Genomic DNA, 20,924 nt, shown 5'->3' with positions numbered 1-20,924 from the left:
TTCCTACGCAAGTTGATCAGTAGACAGTAAGCATTTCTGTAAAAAATAACAGACTAACAAGAGTACACATTTCTGTTATATTTACTGACCTTCTAGTGGACCCACTTTGTGGCAACATCTAGTACTAGAATACACGTATTTTCTTTACATATAAAGATAATTATGTTGACACCTGAACTTTTCTGCAAACATGATGTGAATATAATGGATGATTAAAATGCACGCGTTTCTAAAATGTCTAAACTAGACTGTCATGAAATATTGCTTTGTTTATATACAATCTATGTGGGGGTATTTTGCATGTGTGTGCGTGGATCGGCGAAACCAGACTTCCATAAATCCATGGCTATGAAGCGGCCGACGCCTTCGCACGCTCACTAAGGCCTGCCTGACCCTGTGTACACATGGTATCATTGGAATCGTAAATAGCGTCTAGTTGTGTGACCGACTCCTCAAATGCGGGTTCGTCTTCCGGGTTACGCTGCAGTAAATCTAGAATCACCGGCATTCCCCGCGCGCCGCTCATGAACACTTCGCGGCTGATTGAGTCGTCAGTCATGATTACGGTCAGCCGATTTGAAGAATTCCTTCACGAGTGTGTCGATCGTGTGAAGATCCGCCTTCATGTTGATTAGGTCCGTCGATATAGTTCTGTATATCGCCTGAAATACTAGTATACATAACTCCAAAGTACTTGATTTATATTGTTTACTGGTAATGTGTGGCATCGAGGGAAAAACAATGCATGGGTTGTGAATGAATGATTGGGAATGTTTCTGTACGCTATTAGCGATATGTTATTATGTGCGCGCGATGCCAGATTTACAATATTAATCTTATAACATACCAACTGAGTGCAATTGTCTACATTATTTGCCTTTTCAAAATTGTCATTAAAAAAATCCTTCCAGGTGGAAATTCCCGCCAAGTGACAACTTTAACGAATACCCTTTTTAGAAATACATGTATTTTTTTTTAAAGCGTTGAAATAAAGGAGTATTTGCCAAATATACTAATTTCAATATCTTTGAAAATAGGAATTTACATTTGTTTATGTTTATTGTTTCAGTAATTTATTTTACGGTTCCTAGCGGGTACGATTGTGTGTGGCTGTAATAAGATCAGGTTGTTGTCACCTGATAACGCGCCCCACACATGTGGTTAAATGAAAACAAAGCAAGTGATTTCACCCCCTTTATCAGTCGAGATCCGCGTACCTTGAGCATATTGGACATCTCCTCTCGGCTGATGGAGCCGTTCCCGTCTTGATCGTACATATTGAAGGTCCATTTCAGTTTGGTTTCCGGCTTCTCACTTCCGGACACTCACAAACCCACTATGAACTCTGGTGCAGGGAAACAGTAAACATGGGAGTAAGTAAACTTATATGACATGGGTGACACAAATATTTGTCCAAAATAAATGGTAGCAACGGTGTATTGGTTCTGAATAAAGAATTACAAATTCTAATGGACGGACTCGACTGGTTCATATCTTCCACGGTCAATAGTGCAGCAATACACTCTTCTTTTCATTCAAAAATGCAATTATTGCCATGTGTTTGTTTTAAAACCACAGGCAGCACATGTCCCTTTGTATAAAACAATATAGCACAGTTTGGCATCAATAATCAATGATCGGCTAACATTGCAATATGATTGACCGATATTGAAGTCTTGGATTCGATCCAACTTAAGAAAAGGTTCGCACAATATTTCCAAAGGCACTATTATTAAGAAAATGTACTGAGATTTCTGAGAAAGCAAAGTTTATGGCATCAAGTAATTGCGTTCTATGCAATCGAGGTTCAATCAATATGTTTAAAAAACAACACTATACCATTTTTGTATATCTTAAATATTGTATTTTAAGTATTTGAGTGCTTCTGCTTGAAGTTCAAATTCAGTATAAATAACATATACAGTGATTTCAATTGAAGCAGAATCCTGCATTTTGATGCAAGCAAGTTGCTTTTTTTTCATTTTTGACTCCTTCAAAAAATTAGTCTTGCATCATTTTGACACATTTGTTTTCCACAATCCAATTTGAAAAAGGACCCGGACTGATCATTTATGGAAATAAGGAAGCTTTTGTGAAAATGTTTTTATTCATTATTATGATAAATAAGTTATTAAAAAACCTTAAACATGGATAGAGAAACATTTCAAGTTACCGTACTTCAGTAATTTGACCATTATTATTTTTATTTTGACCCCCTATCATTTTGAGACCTTGGGTTATTTTGACTCCTGGTTTTCAAAATCTACTGAAATCCCTGATATTCAGTGAACACTATTGGCTTTAAACAAAAAATGTTAACTAACTGACGAAGATTGTGATCAGGTTAAGATTTGTTTTCTAAGGAACCGTAATACACCGAACTTAAAATGAAGAATATCAAACGCCAGTCAATCAAGTATGAACATCAAGCTGATTACCTTTAAAATCGACAAATCCATCTTGGTTGGAATCAAACGATCGAAAGAGGTGCCCAACAAATTCGTCTGCATCTCCGTCAAATACGCTATTGTAAACAGACCGAAATTTCTGCTTAGTTAGTTTGCTCTTTCCTTTCCCCTGAAATAAAAACACGCTGAGCTTTGTGTTTGTGAGCTTATTTAAGAGACGTCAAACACACAAGAAGATATCAACTGGTTACATAGCCGATTAACAGTAACCAAAATCATCATACTCGTGAGGCTAGACAATACATGTATTCTCATATTCTGAAATCTAAATGTTATCACTTTTGCGAGTGAACAAACATACAAGCGTATGAATTTAAATAATCGCAAGCCACATTACAAGAACCTTCGGATTATAATTCTAGCGCATCACGTGATAAAGGATCAAAACGAACAATTAATGTTTCGCCATGTACCAACCTTACTTATAATACAATTATATATTGTCAGTGGAGTTTAGTCATTTTTATGAACATATTCCATACGATTTACGGTAAAGACACCAACTCGAAATATGAAGTATAAACCGTTATACGAGTACGTAACAACGATTCCTGGTACACGCGGCAACAAAGTTTCCATGCACTTGTTTTAAAAGGCTTTTGATAGCCGTGGTAAGCATTCTGCAAACACATTATCCACACTACAAACTGTAGAGACACTTACCGTATAAATGTACATTTAATATTCTATGAGTACGTACCAAGGTTGACTGGTACTCCCGAAACCATTGCTCTATCTCCTCTCGACTGAAATCCACGTCCACGGTATTCTGTAAGTCCGTAAGTGTCTTGGGGTCTAGCTGTCGCACCTTTGATCGCCCAGAACTCATGTCTATCTTGAAGTGGCATTTTGAACACCAAATGAACTAATGTGTTCACTTTCCACGTCGTGAAATCCCAGTCAAATCCGCAGTCTGAATAAACCCCCGTCCGTTGTCATATATAGTATATTTATATTTTTGCTCTCCAAATTCCTAGTTCATTTGTGGGACAGAAAAACTAGACAACAATAAATGGATTGAAAAGGGCTGGTGCAGAAGCTCCAACCGACATTTATTAATTGTTGAAAGCGTAAGCAAATAAGTGAAAAGAAATCAGTAAATATATGCAACATAGTCCCATAAAGTTGGACGAACAACAAAGTCCAAGTTGTGAGATATCATATTATGCAAGCAAGAAATATGGCATGGCATACAAAATATTATGCAAGAATAAAGCATTGCATTACATACATGAAACGTTCAAAACAACAACAAAATTGAGGTAAAACAGGAAAGACACTATGTAAATAAACCACAACAAAAAGCATAACGACGATGGAGGAGGGGGAGGGATGGTGGTAAAAATTGCTTTTTTTGAAACAGTGATCTGCGCAGTGATGAATCCTGTTGAAGAGTGATGCAACTTCCGTATAATAGAATAGGTTACACTGCAGTAAGTAAATTCGATATCAAAGGTTTCACACCAGTATGCTTAACAAAAGGGGAAGTACGCTACAAATATAAATCAATTTATAAATCCTGCGTCTTATAAATTATAATTTTATATTTTTTGCTCTCCAAATTCCTAGTTCATTTGTGGGACAGAAAAACTAGACAACAATAAATGGATTGAAAAGGGCTGGTGCAGAAGCTCCAACCGACATTTATTAATTGTTGAAAGCGTAAGCAAATAAGTGAAAAGAAATCAGTAAATATATGCAACATAGTCCCATAAAGTTGGACGAACAACAAAGTCCACAAACCAGTCCAACCGAGGAAATGGAGAGCGCATGGAAAAAGAGAGAACTATTAAAAAGGAATTCATAACAAACAACAAAAAAATAGATACGTGTGGTGTAGAGATACACTCATACACTTACAGGTTTCCCTAGCTATAAAGGCTAAGGCAGACAAATACACAAAAATAAAATCATAAGCAAGTAAAAAGGTGTTGACTAGTAATAAATCACGGAACACAAAGATAATGCACTTTAAAATGACTAATTGTAAGTAAAATAGTATAAAAATGAACAAACCCATACATGGTGTCATGGAATATCACAGGTTCACAATGGCAGTATGTAAGAAAGTTAAAAATAGTGAGAATAAAATAAGTTTTAGTACGACATAGTAATGAGCCAATATCTAAAATGGTATATGCATGTGGAAGAAGATATACAGTTGAATGTAATAACTTTGGTATGGTCAATGTTTAATTAGGGAAAATAATCCCTTGAAAAGCTGTTCTAATAGAACAAGCAAACATCTACAGAAACAAATAGCAATAAAATGTTGACAGTAAAATGTACATGAAAAAGTATACAACATGATAGCAAGTAAATTGACACCCAGTAACTGGATAAACACAACATAATTTTATATACACGTATTTACATCTTGGCTGCTTTGGTTAACATTGAAATTTTTATATACACGTATTTACATCTTGGCTGCTTTGGTTAACATTGAAATGTGTTATAAAAGGCAATACAATCTTATGTATGCAGTTAACACATTAACAATAAAATGCATTCTTTTACCCATTGCCCCAACTACATAAAAGAGAACTAGAAGGTACACGACCAATACCTTCAGTACTAAACTCAAATGGAGGGGTTAAGACTGCGTTTGATTGGTGACCCTGTGAGTTATGAGGTGACCTGAGGTAGACGGATATATCTTCTGAAAGCTTTGGATTTCCATCTGCCCATAAGCATGATATCTTGTTCAGATTTGCCAGAGAGGACCGCTTGCGTGCAAGCTCCAATTCTTAAACTGTGAAATGTGTAATGTTTGGGATCGAATTTGGAGTAAGTAAGAATTTTGTTAAACGTAGGTCTAAAAGAACCCAGTGTGAGGGGAAAATTGTTTGACAATGTGAATAATGGTCCCGGGTGGTTTCCCCTGACTTCCAAAAATTTCCTCAAGGTGCGGACAGGACAATGTATTGGTGATGCTTTCAGGACAATAGTTACTGGCTTGCTGGTTTTGTTTGTCTTATGCCTGTGTAAACGTATGAGCACTGACTTGCTTCTAACAATGACATGTGAAAACTGAACCACATGATGCCCCATCTCTCGTTTTTTAGAGAGCAACTCTCCCATTCGAAAGAAACCGTGAAATGTTACCAGGATGAGTGCCTGGCACAAGAGTTGCATGTAGGGATTTTGGGAGAAAAGTAAGGTTGTAGTTAGTATTAGACGAGATACATCTTCTAGTAGTAAAGGCTTTCTGCAGTCAGGTTTGGTGTTGGACTTGTGCGCACCGAGCACTAATCGTCTTACTAAGTAAGTATCACAAGGGTCTGGAAAATTATGAACTTGGTGGTGGTATGAAATTGCAGACAGGTGACTGCTTAATGTTGAAGGCGCGTAACCCCGCATATGTAAATGAGCGACAAAAGAGGCTACCGTCTCATGAGAGGCAGGTAGAAAACTGCCCATATTGTTACTGGAGGTAAAATCTTTGAACCTGGACCAGAACCGGTCATAAGCACGCCTGGTTGAGCTTGCAAGAGACATTTGTAGTAGATAATCCTTCACCGCAGCAATTTGGAGGGACTCATGGCAAGTGGAATCGGAAGAGGGATTCTGTCCAAGTGTGGAGCCCTTGTGAGTGCTTCCTGGATCTGAAGGCGAGAAAGGAGATCACAAATTGTGTTATTTTTAGTGGTTATGTGTTTCGAACGGAAACAGAAATTGTATCGTAGAGCTTGGAGTACGATAGAGCGAACAAGTTTCATCATAATCTTATCTTTCGAGGTCTGTTTATTAAGGCAAAACATCACAGCCATGTTGTCGGTTATGAAGAGAATGTTTTTGTTCGACCATAAATGTCCAAACATGTTAACTGCCATAGCTATAGGGTACAGTTCTAGAATGTTTATGTGGTGTTTTTTAGCATAGGGGGGAAACAATCCATAGGTCCAAGATGTACCATGTGTACATGCAAAGCCTTGAGAACCTGCTGCATCTGAGAATAACTTTAAAGTTGTGGAGGAGACAAATCTATCTCCGGTAAGCAACGTACATCCGTTGTACTGCTCTAAGAACTGGTACCACAGACACAAGTCAGAGCGAGCTTCGTTTGACAATCTGATATGATGAGTTGGTTTAGAAATACCAATAGTCAAATCATAGAGGCGTCGCAAAAAACAACGACCAGGTTTGATGACTTTGCAAGCAAAATTCAAATGCCCCAGTAGAGATTGTAAGTCTCTTAGAGTTGTTTTCTTGCGGCGTTTGAACGAAAAGAGGAGATTGCGGAGAGTCTGTACCTTGGCTGGTGGAAGACTAGCCGTTAATGTGGTAGTGTCTATCAGTATGCCGTGTACCTCCGCTTTTGTTGTAGGATTTACTGTTTTGGATAGTTTGATAGGAAGCCCTATTTCTCGAGCAAGTTCGAAAAATGTGTGCAGGCTTTGAGCACAAATAGAAGAATTGCCAGGACCCACAAAAATAAAATCATCAACAATATGGGATACATATTGTACACCAAACTTGTTTTGTAAGATCCACTGCAAGGAAGAAGAAAAGGCTTCGAAGATGGAAACTGAAGAAGACGCACCCATTGGCAAGACTGTATCGAAATAGTAACCACCATTGAAGAAAAATCCTAAGTTATGGTAATCTAGAGGACAAATAGGGATTATACGGAAAGCGTCTTGTATGTCAGCCTTAGCAACCAGAGAATTTTTACCACACTGTAGGACAAGAGCAGCAACATGGTCAAAAGTTTCCAACGTAACAGCTGAATAATTCTTGGTGATGAGAGAGTTTACAGATCCTGAATGTGATGGAGAAAATGAAAGGTCATGTATGAGCCGGAAACTATTTGGTTCTCTTTTTGGTACCACACCCAAAGGACTGCAGATGAAATTATCAAATGGTGGATGTATATAAGGGCCTTTAATACGACCTAAATGAAGTTCATTTTGAAGCTTGTTCTTGACAAAGTCTTTGTGGACAGATACTGAAGAATGATTTTTGGGTAATCGGGACGACAGTGTGCCCTCACATCCAAGAGAAAACCCCTGACTGAAACCCCTGGTTAAGAACAATGAAAGGCTAGGGTCATACCCTATCAATAGTGGATGAAGTTTATCAAGGATGATAGGTGTTGGAAGTGGAAATGGTGCTTTACTTTTGCTGCTGTTGCTGCTGCTGCTGGGACGTTGTTGGCTTTCCGAATGAAGATGGTTTGGGAGTGAAAGGACTGGCGAAGTTGTTACGTTTAGGTTTGAGGAATGGCTGGTTGCATTGGAAGGCACCGTGTGGGCCCTCGCAACCTCCGCATCGGTGTGCTTGTGTGCATCTGGGCCGTTCACATGAACCCACTTGTTGGAAATCCCAACAGTAGCCTCTCCTGAAGAAGGGAGACTTGTTAGGCCTGTTTGAGAAAGACCGGAAGCCTGAAGATGGTGTTGCACTGGTCCGAAAGGGCTGGCTTTGACCCAGTGTCGTACAGAAGAGAAAGGTTTCTATGTGGACAGTACCCCATGGAATAGAGGGGCACGCAGCCCTTAGACGACGGAACTTTTCGTCGTAGGTCAACCAGGCGCGGGTGCTGTTGGACAGTCTTTGAATTATGGTCATGTACCTGAAAAGATGGGGGGCTTGTGTTGGGTATTTCTGGGTGTATATGTCGGAGTAGATTTGGAATGCTTCATTCCATTGATGGATGTTGTGAAGTTGCTTCCGACTAGCCTTGTGCGTTGATGTGATTGTAGAAGATTGAGTTTTGTGAATGGTTGTTGTTTCATGATTTTGATCTTTGAAGATTAGTGATGGAAAATCAACGTATTCCCCATTAACAATCTTATTCATAGTGTTTTGGTCTAGAGGTGGATGAACAACAGAAAAAACACCTAAACTAATGTCGGCGGCTGAACTAGTTGAAGGGCCGTCGCCAAAGTTAGACATCGCCAGGACTGAGGATACATCATCCGACTCCTCACTGATGTTATCAGTCTCTGATATGGAAATGGCTGAAGAGGTTCCATCCGGCTTCCTCGTGGGCTCAGTAGGAGCAGTCAGAAGAGTCTGTATTTCTTCCAGAACTTCCCTGTCTTGGGATATGGCCTCAGCTATCAGCGTTGCAAGTCTGTTCTGTTTGGGGGCTGGTTCTTCTGGAGATGCTGCCCTGCTGGCCTTCCGTTTGCCACCTTTCGCTGTCCGTGGGTCAGCTTTTCCCATTGCGCTGAAACGACAAAATTTATATAAGGAATACGAAGAGGGAATTTGAAATATACACTACTTGCAAGTACAGAGGTGACAAAGCAAGTAGCCGAAAAATAACACACCTCACAGGTATGTTAGAATACAGGCATTGTGCCAATAATCAAATGAGTTGCAATTGGATACAAATTAAATATCCAGGCAATTTAATATAATGTTATAAACTCTTTTCCAAGTGTAATGGGCACATAGCTAAATACACAGGATTAAATAATGGGTACATTAACTCATACCCAATAATATGTTATGGCGCCCACAGCAAATACATGGAAATATCATCATGACATTGGTACACAACCAATGCTCGAAATATAAAATGGGTACACAACTAATAAACAATGAATGTAACGGGCACACAATTAAGTCCCGATAAATCAAGTATGGGTATACTACCAATACCCTATAAAATATTTATTGGGCACACAACCAATACCCGATAATAATATAAATGCATTGGATACACAACCAATATCCAATAATTATAAATGGGCACACATTTAAGGCCCGAATAATTTCTAATGGGCACACAACCAATGCCCAACAAAAAAGAGATTGGGAACACAACCAATTCCCAATAAATGTAACAGGCACACCACCAAACATGTGAAAATATAGATATCATATTCATAATCAGCCTGCATACAAACAGGATAAAATGAATTGTACACATCTTGGGGCAATTATGAAATAAATGAAAAGAAAAAGCTTGCCCTCGATTTTGGATACTCGACCACTGAGAGTACAGATGGAATACTCTTCCAACACTGAACAGGCTGAGCAGGGACTGATGGACACCTTTGAACAGACTTCCACGCTGCTGTTCCCAACACTCCCGATACAGCTCACAAAATGTTGTCTGAAAATATTGCACCACAATGTCAAATAATGGAGAAAATAACTTAAAATGAGAAAGCAATATTTTAAACAGACTCAGCTTGATTCTCTGCCAATGGAAGCCTGCGTTCAGCAAAAAGCAAAGCACTGCGCACAGACATAAAATATCGTGGCATGCCCCGGGTAGGATGGACATGTACACCATCATCAGCAGCAAAATGTTCTGTAAAGCGCAAGTTAAAATTGTTCCGTGAGTGAGTCCAGAAAATAAGTTGACGAGACGTTCTGCAATGTGCTGAAATGAGAGCATTTGCCTGGCGAGCACGCATATTAAACATGTTGTCATTTCGTCTTTGCAGTATTTCCGCAATGATCACCAGTTTGCTTCCAGAATTAAGAATTGTGGCTGCAAGATCAAACAAAGCTTGCATTATGCCTTCAACAGACAAGGACAAATCACACAGATCATTACTTCCAGCTTCTACAAAAGTAACATCAATGTTTAGCTCAGAGACAAGGTATGTAGCTTGTGACAAGGACTTGGATTTGTTAGTTGGCAGGAGAATTCCTCCACTTACACCATGCCAGTAAATTTGTATCCTATTGGAGGATAAATTTAAATTATGTTTGTGATTTGAGGCACACCAGAAGTGAAAACGTTTAACAAACGAGTGCCCCAGCAACAAAACTGAGGTAGACATTGTACAAATCCTTGTCACAAAAAAGATGCTATTGGTATCTTATCAAATTAGCGTACCCACGCTATGAAAGTAGGTCAACCACGCTATACATAAAAACAAAGATAAAAGGGATGCTGATTAAAATTAATGAACGCACCAATCAATAAAATAATATATTTGACGTTATTCGTCAGCTGTAAAGCAAATAACACCCATAATAAATGAAATATTCGCTCACAGAAATATTCAGTGAAAAAATTAAGAAGTGACGCTACGGCACTACGAAAGTAGGTCAACACAACAAAGGAAAAAATGTATCTTTATATATTTATCGAAATTATCTGTACCGTGTAAAACCCCTGTTAAACAGAGTAAAGATAAAGCAAAATCTGCTATGATACGGTTTACTCGGAACCCAAAAGTCCAAATATTCACAATAAAGCAATAAAAATTGCTTTTTTTGAAACAGTGATCTGCGCAGTGATGAATCCTGTTGAAGAGTGATGCAACTTCCGTATAATAGAATAGGTTACACTGCAGTAAGTAAATTCGATATCAAAGGTTTCACACCAGTATGCTTAACAAAAGGGGAAGTACGCTACAAATATAAATCAATTTATAAATCCTGCGTCTTATAAATTATAATTTTATATGTTTCCAATCCAGTTTGAAACCACCGGTCAAAATCGCATGATCGATACCCACGCTTTCTATACTTTGGCCACTCTATCGTATCCTACATAGTGGCAATACCCAGCAGTCAGCTGTATTATTTCTGTTCACATGCCATAGTGTTCAATGTCATCTCTTGTTACAAACCCCAGCTTTTGGCATTTATATCATGGTCCTTACAATAACAGGTTATTTATTTGGCGCATGTCCAGGTTCGTGTCCTTTGTAACAATAACGACGGTATCTTCCAAATGAATGTTGATCCGTAATAATGAAAATAATTGTTGTTAACCTACAAATTGACAATATAAACGTAATGCAATTGTCATTAACCACTTGATTTACGGACACAACATTATTTAGTTTAAGTGTTTCAGGCTCGTTTAAATGGACTCGTTCACAGTGGGGCAAATGACACTTTCCAAAAATAACATTTTATTAGATTCAAAAAAGAATGTTAGCATTACATTTAAACTTTCAAAATAATAATCCGGATTAAAAAAAACGTAAAACTATATATTCGTTTATTGACAATCATTAATCCAAATCAGATTTTTAAGCGTTTGCAAGTTCAAAAACCTGCTTGGTGTAGTGGTAGTGAGTTTGCTTTTGCTTCTAGATGTCGTGGGTTCGAATCCTCGATACCAATGGCATTTTGTATATGTTCATTTACTTTGTTACCATAATTCTATTAAATTATTCGCATCTTTTTTAAAACACGATTTCCAAAAAAGTTATTTTTGCCGTAAATCTGAATCAATATAAATTTTGGATCCACAGAAGACAAATTGCAGCTGGTTTTGTTTGCGTTAAAACAAATTTAGCTGTCAAAGTGATGACAATCAATGAACATATGAAACAATATGTAAACTTTCGCACCTGTATATTTTGGTTTGATTATTATAGAAATGACCGGAGTTTTGGGCTATGAGCACAACGAAATACATTTGTTGACTTCAGTCGGGCGTAACTCAGAACTGTTGGGTGCTTAAAGGGATGAGACTCTATTAACATACCAACCAGGTCAGCATGGTCGGAACCCGCGGTATATTCAATTTTCATTACATAATATATCGTGGGAGAACTGTTTTTTCCCTATTAATATTGATTAACCGACTTAGAACTTTGATCGTGTGAAGATCCGCCTTCATGTTGATTAGGTCCGTCGATATAGTTCCGACTTAGAACTTTGATCGTGTGAAGATCCGCCTTCTTGTTGATTAGGTCCGTCGATATAGTTCTATATCGCCTGAAATACTAGTATACATAACTCCAAAGTACTTGATTTATATTGTTTACTGGTAATGTGTGGCATCGAGGGAAAAACAATGCATGGGTTGTGAATGAATGATTGGGAATGTTTCTCTACGCTATTAGCGATATGTTATTATGTGCGCGCGATGCCAGATTTACAATATTAATCTTATAACATACCAACTGAGTGCAATTGTCTACATTATTTGCCTTTTCAAAATTGTCATTAAAAAAATCATTCCAGGTGGAAATTCCCGCCAAGTGACAACTTTAACGAATACCCTTTTTAGAAATACATGTATTTTTTTTAAAGCGTTGAAATAAAGGAGTATTTGCCAAATATACTAATTTCAATATCTTTGAAAATAGGAATTTACATTTGTTTATGTTTATTGTTTCAGTCATTTATTTTACGGTTCCTAGCGGGTACGATTGTGTGTGGCTGTAATAAGATCAGGTTGTTGTCACCTGATAACGCGCCCCACACATGTGGTTAAATGAAAACAAAGCAAGTGATTTCACCCCCTTCATCAGTCGAGATCCGCGTACCTTGAGCATATTGGACATCTCCTCTCGGCTGATGGAGCCGTTCCCGTCTTGATCGTACATATTGAAGGTCCATTTCAGTTTGGTTTCCGGCTTCTCACTTCCGGACACTCACAAACCCACTATGAACTCTGGTGCAGGGAAACAGTAAACATGGGAGTAAGTAATGATCAAATAGATGTTATTACGACAACTGTTAACATGTTACGGTTAATATAACAGAACGGATTCGAGACCGTTGCCTTTGAGACTTTGATCTGCATTGCTAGTAATTTACGTCTGTGACTATTCAAATTAGTAACGTAGATGCTGAAAGGATAACGGAACCATTAAATAGTATTTCAATCAATAACAATCTTGCAGCGACAGTGACGTTCCATCTATTTATAGTGTGTAGACACCTTAAAGGGGCCTTTTCAAGTTTTGGTAAATTGACAAAAATAGAAAAAATGTTAAAGAATCGCAAATTTTTGTTTTAGTTATGATATTTGTGAGGAAACAGTAAAACTGAACAATTTCCATTCTCTAAAATATCCATTGTATGCATCTTTTGACGATTAAAAAAACTGAAAATTGCAAAGCGTTACAACGCAAAACGATTGTATAACTTGGAGAGTTCTGTTGTTGTCGTTACATTTTGTGTAACTACGAGGAATGCTTTTATGAATTATAAAATACAACAGTTTTGGTATCAGCACGGATGGCCGAGTGGTGTAAGCAATAGACTTTTACCACAGGGGTCATTGGTTCGAGCTCAGTTGCGGGTTACTTTTTTCTTTCTTTACTTGTATATTGTTTTTACTGGAACTTTTTATGTTCAATGCTAACATTTATCAATTATAAAGCATTTAATAACAAACTTCAATACATACCAAAATCTGTGAAAAGGCCCCTTTAAGATACCACTAGGTTTATGGATTGCCTCGTCAAAGGTCACCTACTGTGGCCATAGTCGATTTGCAATACAGAATATTGGTTGAATTTCAAAGGTCAATTGCTGTGGCCATAGTCGACTACCAATCAATAACAATGATGATATTTCAAAGGTCAATTACTGTTGCCATAGTCGACTTGTAATGGCGAAGATTTGTTATATTTCAAAGGACAATTACTCAGGCAAAAGTCGACAATCAAAGAATAACATTGATGATATTTCAAAGGTCAATTACTTGGCCAGAGACGACTTGCACTGATGAACATTGGTGTTATTTCATAGATCAATTACTTTGGCCATAGCCAACTTGCAATGATGAACATAGGGGATATTTTAAAGGTCAATTATTGTGGCCATGGTCGACTTGCAATAAAAAACATTGGTGATATTTCAATGGTTAATTACTGTGTCCATAGTCGACTAGCATTAAATAACATTGATGACATTTCAAAGGTCAATTACTGTGGCAATAGTCGACTTGCAATAGCGAACATCGGTTGTATTTTAAAGGGCAATTACTGTGGCCATATTCGACTTGCAATAAAGAACATCTGTAATATTTCAAAGGACAAATACTGTGGCCATAGTCGACACGCAATAAATAAATTTGATAATATAAAATAATTCGCATTTTTTATATACGATTACAAAAAAAAATTTTTTTGCCGTAAATCTGATTCAATATACATTTTGGATTCACAGAAGACAAACTGCAGATGGTTTTATTTGCGTTAAAACAAATTTAGCTGTCAGATTGACGACACTCAATAAACATATGTTAACTTGCGCAACTGTATTATTTGATTTTATTATTATAGAAATGACCGGAATTATGGGCATTTGAGCACAACAAAATACATTTGTTGACTTCAGTCGGGCGTAACTCAGAACTGTTAGGTGCTTAAAGGGATGAGACTCTACAAACATACCAACCAAGTCATCATTGTCGGAACCTGCGGTATATTCAATTTTCATTACATCATATATCTTGGGAGACCCCATTAATTGATTCACCGGCTTTAAACCAAACCAATGGTCATATATATTAATTACGACAACTTTTAACTGGTTACGGTTAATATAACCAAACGGATTCGAGCCCGTGGCCTTTCAGACTTTGATCTGCATTGCTAGTAATTAATGTCTGTGACTAATCAAATGAGTAACTTAGATGCCGAAAAGATCACGGAACCATTAAATAGCATTTCAATCAAGAGCAATCTTACAGCGACAGTGACGTTCCATCTATATATAGTATGTAGACACCTCAAAGGGGCCTTTTCGCGGTTTGGTTTATTGACACACAAAACTTGTTTAGAAATCGCAAAGTTTCGTTGTACTTATGATATTTGTGAGGAAACAGTACTACTGAATATTTCCTATGCTCTAAAATATCCAATATATGCATCTTTTGACGATTAAAAAACCTGAAAATTGTAAAGCGTTGCGACGCGAAACGATTTTATAATTTGGAGAGTTCTGTTGTTGTCATTATATTTTGTGATACTACGAGGATTGCTTTTATGCAGTATAAAATACAACAGTTTTGGTATCAGCACGGATGGCCGAGTGATGTAAGCGATAGACTTTTACCCCAGGGGTCAGTGGTTCGAGCTCAGTTGCGGGATACTTTTTTTCTGTCGTTTGTTGGATATTGTTTTTTTACTGGAGCTTTTTAGATCCAATGCTAACATATATCAATTATAAAGCATTTAATGACAAACTTCAATTCATACCAAAATCTGTGAAAAGGCCTCTTTAAGACACCACTAGGGTTATGGATTGCCCCGTCAAAGGTCAATTACTGTGGCCATAGTCGATTTGCAATAGAGAATATTGGTGGAATTTCAAAGGTCACTTGCTGTGGCCATAGTCGACTACAAATGAATAAAATTGGTGATATTTCAAAGGTCATTTACTGTTGCCATAGTCGACTTGTAAAGGCAAAGATTTGTTATATTTCAAAGGACAATTACTCTGGCAAAAGTCGACAAGCAATGAATAACATCGATGATATTTCAAAGGTCAATTACTGTGGCCAGAGACGACTTGCATTGATGAACATTGGTGTTATTTCATAGATCAATTACTTTGATCATAGTCGACTTGCAATAATGAACATAGGGGCTATTTTAAAGGTCAAATATTGTGGCCATGGTCGACTTGCAATAAAGAACCTTGGTGATATTTCAATGGTTTATTACTGTGGCCATAGTCGACTAGCATTGGATAACATTGATGATATTTCAAAGGTCAATTACTGTGGCAATAGTCGATTTGCAATACCGAACATTGGTTGTATTTCAAAGGGCAATTACTGTGGCCATATTCGGCTTGCAATAAAGAATATCTGCAATATTTCAAAGGACAAATACTGTGGCCATAGTCGACAAGCAATGAATAAATTTAATAATATACAATTATTCGCATTTTTTTAAATACGATTTCCAAAAAGTTTTTTTTGCCGTAAATCTGAATCAATTAGAATTTTGGATTCACAGAAGACAAACTGCAGCTAGTTTTATTTGCGTTAAAACAAACTTAGCTGTTAGAGTGATGACACTCAATAAACATTTGAAACACTATGTAAACTTGCGCATTTTTGTATTTGGTTTGATTATTATAGAAATGACCGGAGTTATGGGCATTTGAGCACAACAAAATACATTTGTTGACTTCAGTCGGGCGTAACTCAGAACTGTTAGGTGCTTAAAGGGATGAGACTCTACAAACATACCAACCAAGTCATCATTGTCGGAACCTGCGGTATATTCAATTTTCATTACATCATATATCGTGGGAGAAATGTCTGAGGTTTCTTCCCATTAATATTGATACACCGACTTAAAACCAAACCAATGATCGAATAGATGTAATTACGACAACTTTTAACAGGTTACGGTTAAAGGGGCCTTTTCACGTTTGGGTAAATTGACAAAATTGAAACAAAGTTGTCTCAGATTCGCAAATTTTCGTTTTCGTTATCTTCTAATTCTTCTTTGCGTTCGCGCTACACAATCATGCCAGTTTCTGCAATGAATGTTGCAGTCCGTCTTAGATCTTCCAGACCTCCATACAGTTTTCTGTTGAGGGTTGTGTCTTCGGACCAATCCGCAGCTCGCTCCTGATCGTGTCTTTTGCATCTTTGAAGAACATGTTCAGCAGTTTGTTCCTCTTCTCCACATGGACAGAGTGGTGAGGGTACCAGCTTGCATTTTCTGTACAAGTGGGCATTCAGTCTGTTGTGTCCTGAGCGTAGTCGAACCATCACTACTTGTTCTGCTCTGTTAAGCAGGTGATAAGCATCTTGCTCTTGCTGGGGCCTGGTGATTGCCTTTATGATGCTGACTTTCTCTCTGTATGTAACCTGGGTATTTGGTTGCTCTGTGTTTGCTCCCTGTTTAGCTAGTTGGTCAGCCTCCTCGTTTCCTGACACTCCACAGTGGGCAGGTATCCACTGGAGTGCTATGTTGAGGTTATTGCTGAGTCTTGTCATAAGTTTAGCTAGTTTTGGGGAGGTGTTGTTTGTCAGAGCTTCAAGGACTGATCTTGCATCTGTGAGGAAAACTACTGAGGTGGTATCTTCAGGTGAGTTCTCAATCATAGAGGCTGCCTTCATGAGTCTCAGCTTTGTAATTGCTGCACCTCTTTCCTGTGGCCATGAAAAGTGTTTCATTTCTGCCTGATGGATATCTGATGAGGATCCCAGCTCCTCCGTCTTCAACGGCTCTAGTAGCTGATCCGTCTGTGTATACATGTGTCCACAGATCTGATGGGAAATCCTAGTTTATGATGGCTAAGGTATGACTTCTTTTCAGGATTTCATTTTGTGCTTCTGAATCAAGTAGGGGGACAGTAAGTCTGATTTGTACTTTTGAAAGATCATTTGCTGTTGGATTAACAATGTCTTCAGAGCTGAGTGGAGTTGTTTGAGTGTCCAGCTGTTGTGCAAACTGTCTGTTAAGTGTCTTCACTTGGTGTACAAAGCTACCTCTCTTCAGCCGGTTTTTAGTACCTTCAGTAAGTCTAGCTTTTATTGGATGGTCAGGTAGGGATTTGAACTTTTCAGCCTGTAGTAGTACTTTAGTTTGTCTTCTTTCATGCAGTGGCTGTATACCAGTAAGTTTTTCCATGAAGGCAATGGGTGTCGACTTGGTGGCCCCTGTTATGATTCGCAGTGCTTGGTTCTGTACCTTGTCGAGGGCTTGCTGGTTGGTCTTGGCTGTAGTGGACCATGCTGCTGAGCTATATTCCATTGTGGGTCTCACTGTGCCCTGGTATATGGTTTTCAATATTTGCTCATTAGCACCCCATGTTGTTTCAGCAAGTTTGCGCATCAAAGCAAGTTTCCTTCTGGCGGTTCCTTCAATACGGCTGATATGTGGCTTCCAAGTTTGCCTCTTGTCAAATGTGACTCCTAGGTATGTAGCCTCATCTTCTTCCTTCAGCTGTGTCCCTTCCATCATGATCTTTCCAGCTCTTTGCTTTGTGGACATGGTGAATAGTGTTGTGGATGATTTTTTTCTTGTTAATGGAGACACACCAGTCATTGGCCCATGCTGTAAGCTTGTCTATGGCTCCCTGCATTCTGTATGTGGCCGTGGTTGCATGTTCTTCCTTACACCATAGCACCAAGTCATCTGCATAAAGTGCGGCTTTTACTCCCTTTGGTAGCTCAGACACTATGTCATTGATGAAAAGCACAAAGGGTGTTGGAGATAAGACTCCACCTTGGGGGACTCCATGGCGCAGTAGGAACTTCCTGCTTTTTGTTTGGTTCAGACTAACCCTGGCTCTCCTGTTATATAAATATGCCTTGATCCAGCTCAGCATGGATCCGTCAACTCCGTTCCTCATAAGTTTCACTTGTAAACCATCAGTCCAGACTTTGTCGAACGCCCTTTGAAGGTCAATCCAGACTGTCAAGACTACCTTCTGTTCTTGAAATGCGTCTTCGACCTCTTGTGATAAGTAAGTAGTCTGGTCTTCAGTTGAGCGAAACTGTCGGAAACCTGCCTGTTGGGGTGCCAGTAAATCATTGGTCTCCAGATACCACTTGAGGCGTGCATTAACAATCCTCTCCATTGTCTTGTGGATAGGAATCATGGTAACCTCTTTCCAGATTTGGGGAAGTTTACCTTGTTTCCAGCTGTAATTGTATATGTCAAGGAGTTTGCGCATTGCTGTCTTGCCTAGATGAATTAGCATTTCGTTGGTAATTCCATCGGGTCCTGGTGATTTCTTTGCTTTCAGTTGTCTGATGGCTGAAGCTCGTGCATGGTCAGTTCCTGATTCATAGATGTTGATGATTCACGTCTTGCTCTCCTATCCCTCTGTTCTTTTCTAGCTTCTCGTTGTCGCTCTCTGTTGGCATGAATATCACTGACATCTTTGTAATTTTTGGCAAACACATTTGCAGTTTGTTTTCCAGTTAACAGCTCTCCGTTCTCCTCCAAAGTTACTGAGCCCCTCGCATTTTCATTGTCATCATTCAGTTGCTTTGTAAGTCTCCACAACTTGCGTCCATCTCGTTCTAAGTTAAAAGATGCAGTTTTCCTTCTCCAGCTTTTCCTCTGAGCTTCAAGTTTGCATCTTAAGAATTTTGCCTTTGCATGCTGTAGAGACAGATTGGCTTCTTGTGAGGGATTGGATTCATCCTTCTTCTACCCTGGCTTCTGATAACTTGTTCTGCAACTCTTCCAATTCTTCACTCCAGTATGGCTTTTACTCTTTTCTTGCCCCTCTAGGTATAGCTTCTTGTGCAGCCTTGAGTATGCTGTTGTTGAACTCCTTTACAACTTGGTTTATGTCCCTACCATCAACTCTAATGTCTTTACACAGGATGTCTGTCTCAGATTGGTACAAGGTCCAGTTGGCCTTCTTGTAGTTCCCTCTGGGTAGAGTTGAAGAAGTAGAGTCAGTATGTTCCAGAATGATGTGGACTGGGCGGTGGTCGCTTCCTCCTAGTTGTTCTGCTACTTTCCTCTTGACATGGCCATGTATGTCAGCTGTACAGAAAGCAAGATCAGGAGTTGAAGTAGTGTGCCAACTTCTAGAGTAAAAGGTTGGAAGGTCATCAGGCTTGTTGATTAAATTAAAGTTGTTATCATCTTGCCAGGTCTCCACTTCTTCTCCACGTTTATCTATGTGGTCATATCCCCAGCTTTGAGAGTGGCTGTTGAAGTCACCAACTACCATGAAGTTTTCACTGTCAGTTGGGATGTTTTCTAGGGATAGATTTTTGTCATTTGGAGAGTACATGTTCACAAGTGTCAAACTAAAATCTTTATTTCTGAGGCTCAGAACTTGGAATTCAGAGTCGTCCATGTGCGTTTTAGTCTGGACAGCATTGATGTTGTTCCTGACTAATGTCATGATTCCTCATTTTTTCTACCAACCCTGTCGTTTCGGAAGCACTGATATCCTCTGATCTTAAAGGATTTTGTTGGTTGAAGGTGAGTTTCTTGTATGCAACAGACATTTATGTTTTCCTCATGAAGGGTATGTTCTAGCTCAGCCTTCTTGTTGAACACTCCCTCTGCATTGCAATGCATCACTGTAAAGTGTTGCTGTTTGACTTTTCTCATCATTGGCTTGTTGAAGCCTGTTCTTCTCCTCTTGGTGTTTTTGAAGGAGTGACCCCCAGTAGCTTTGGGTGGACTCTGTCGAGGCACAGAGCCCGGCACTGAATCTCCCTGGAGGGATCCCAAAGACTCAGCACCACATCGTTGATAACTAGTAGATTGTATAGTCATTGCGGAAATTACATGATGCTGTGGTTTGTTAAGAGAGTGACAGTTGGCCCAGCATCTCTGATTTCAACACTCTAGGTTTTGGTCAGGTTACCCCTCCTTTAGCCTTTGTCGAGCCAACGACGAACTGCAAGGCAGTAGTGTATTTCTGTCAGGTTGTTTTCCTTTAGCCTTTGTCGATCCAACGACGGACTGCAAGGCAGCAGCGGTTTTCTGTCGGGGTATCATCCCTTAGCCTTTTCCTCTCCCAAGGCATCCACAAGGCAGTGGAGCTATTTGACCCATAGCTGGGAACTAGGTTTACAAAACTGCAGAGCATGTCCCCGCGCCGGGGGGTCATGCAAGTCCAGTATCTAGGGGCCTAGTTTCCTCCGAGACCTTGTGGTTTAGCCTGGGGCCGCAAGGTGCCCAGTTACCATCCATCACCTCGCAGAGGATCCCATTTCTGGGCCACAGCGGTCTTGATGCATGAGAGGCTATGCCTGGAAGAGGGAGACTGAATATGCTCCCCTTTTCCCAGCATACGCTGGTATCCAGGTGTGAGGCTGTAAGCGAGATACATAAAGCA

The 20,924-nt window shown here is 39.1% G+C and overlaps 2 protein-coding genes and 1 long non-coding RNA gene across 3 annotated transcripts; all 3 read right to left on the bottom strand.

The window, feature by feature from the left end:
- Nucleotides 1-327: 327 nt before the first annotated feature.
- LOC127877900 (uncharacterized) lies at nucleotides 328-2,572 on the bottom strand. Its single transcript, XR_008048659.1, has 3 exons — nucleotides 2,439-2,572; nucleotides 1,218-1,345; nucleotides 328-662 (listed from the first exon to the last, which is right to left on the bottom strand). It is a non-coding gene; the product is annotated as an uncharacterized LOC127877900 (long non-coding RNA).
- A 907-nt stretch (nucleotides 2,573-3,479) lies between these two features.
- LOC127877875 (uncharacterized) lies at nucleotides 3,480-10,839 on the bottom strand. The gene is made up of 2 exons (XM_052424185.1): nucleotides 9,395-10,839; nucleotides 3,480-8,646 (listed from the first exon to the last, which is right to left on the bottom strand). Exons 1-2 carry the CDS (start codon nucleotides 9,862-9,864, stop codon nucleotides 7,587-7,589), a joined length of 1,530 nt encoding a protein of 509 aa, XP_052280145.1. The 5' UTR covers nucleotides 9,865-10,839; the 3' UTR covers nucleotides 3,480-7,586.
- A 5,775-nt stretch (nucleotides 10,840-16,614) lies between these two features.
- LOC127878267 (uncharacterized) lies at nucleotides 16,615-17,860 on the bottom strand. The gene is made up of 2 exons (XM_052424786.1): nucleotides 17,477-17,860; nucleotides 16,615-17,349 (listed from the first exon to the last, which is right to left on the bottom strand). The coding sequence occupies exons 1-2, from the start codon at nucleotides 17,858-17,860 to the stop codon at nucleotides 16,615-16,617; spliced, it is 1,119 nt and encodes a 372-aa protein (XP_052280746.1).
- Nucleotides 17,861-20,924: the final 3,064 nt, after the last annotated feature.

Source organism: Dreissena polymorpha, chromosome 4 (genome assembly GCF_020536995.1).
Source record: "Dreissena polymorpha isolate Duluth1 chromosome 4, UMN_Dpol_1.0, whole genome shotgun sequence".
Taxonomy (NCBI): domain Eukaryota; kingdom Metazoa; phylum Mollusca; class Bivalvia; order Myida; family Dreissenidae; genus Dreissena; species Dreissena polymorpha.
This window is presented reverse-complemented; position numbering and strand designations above follow the sequence as displayed.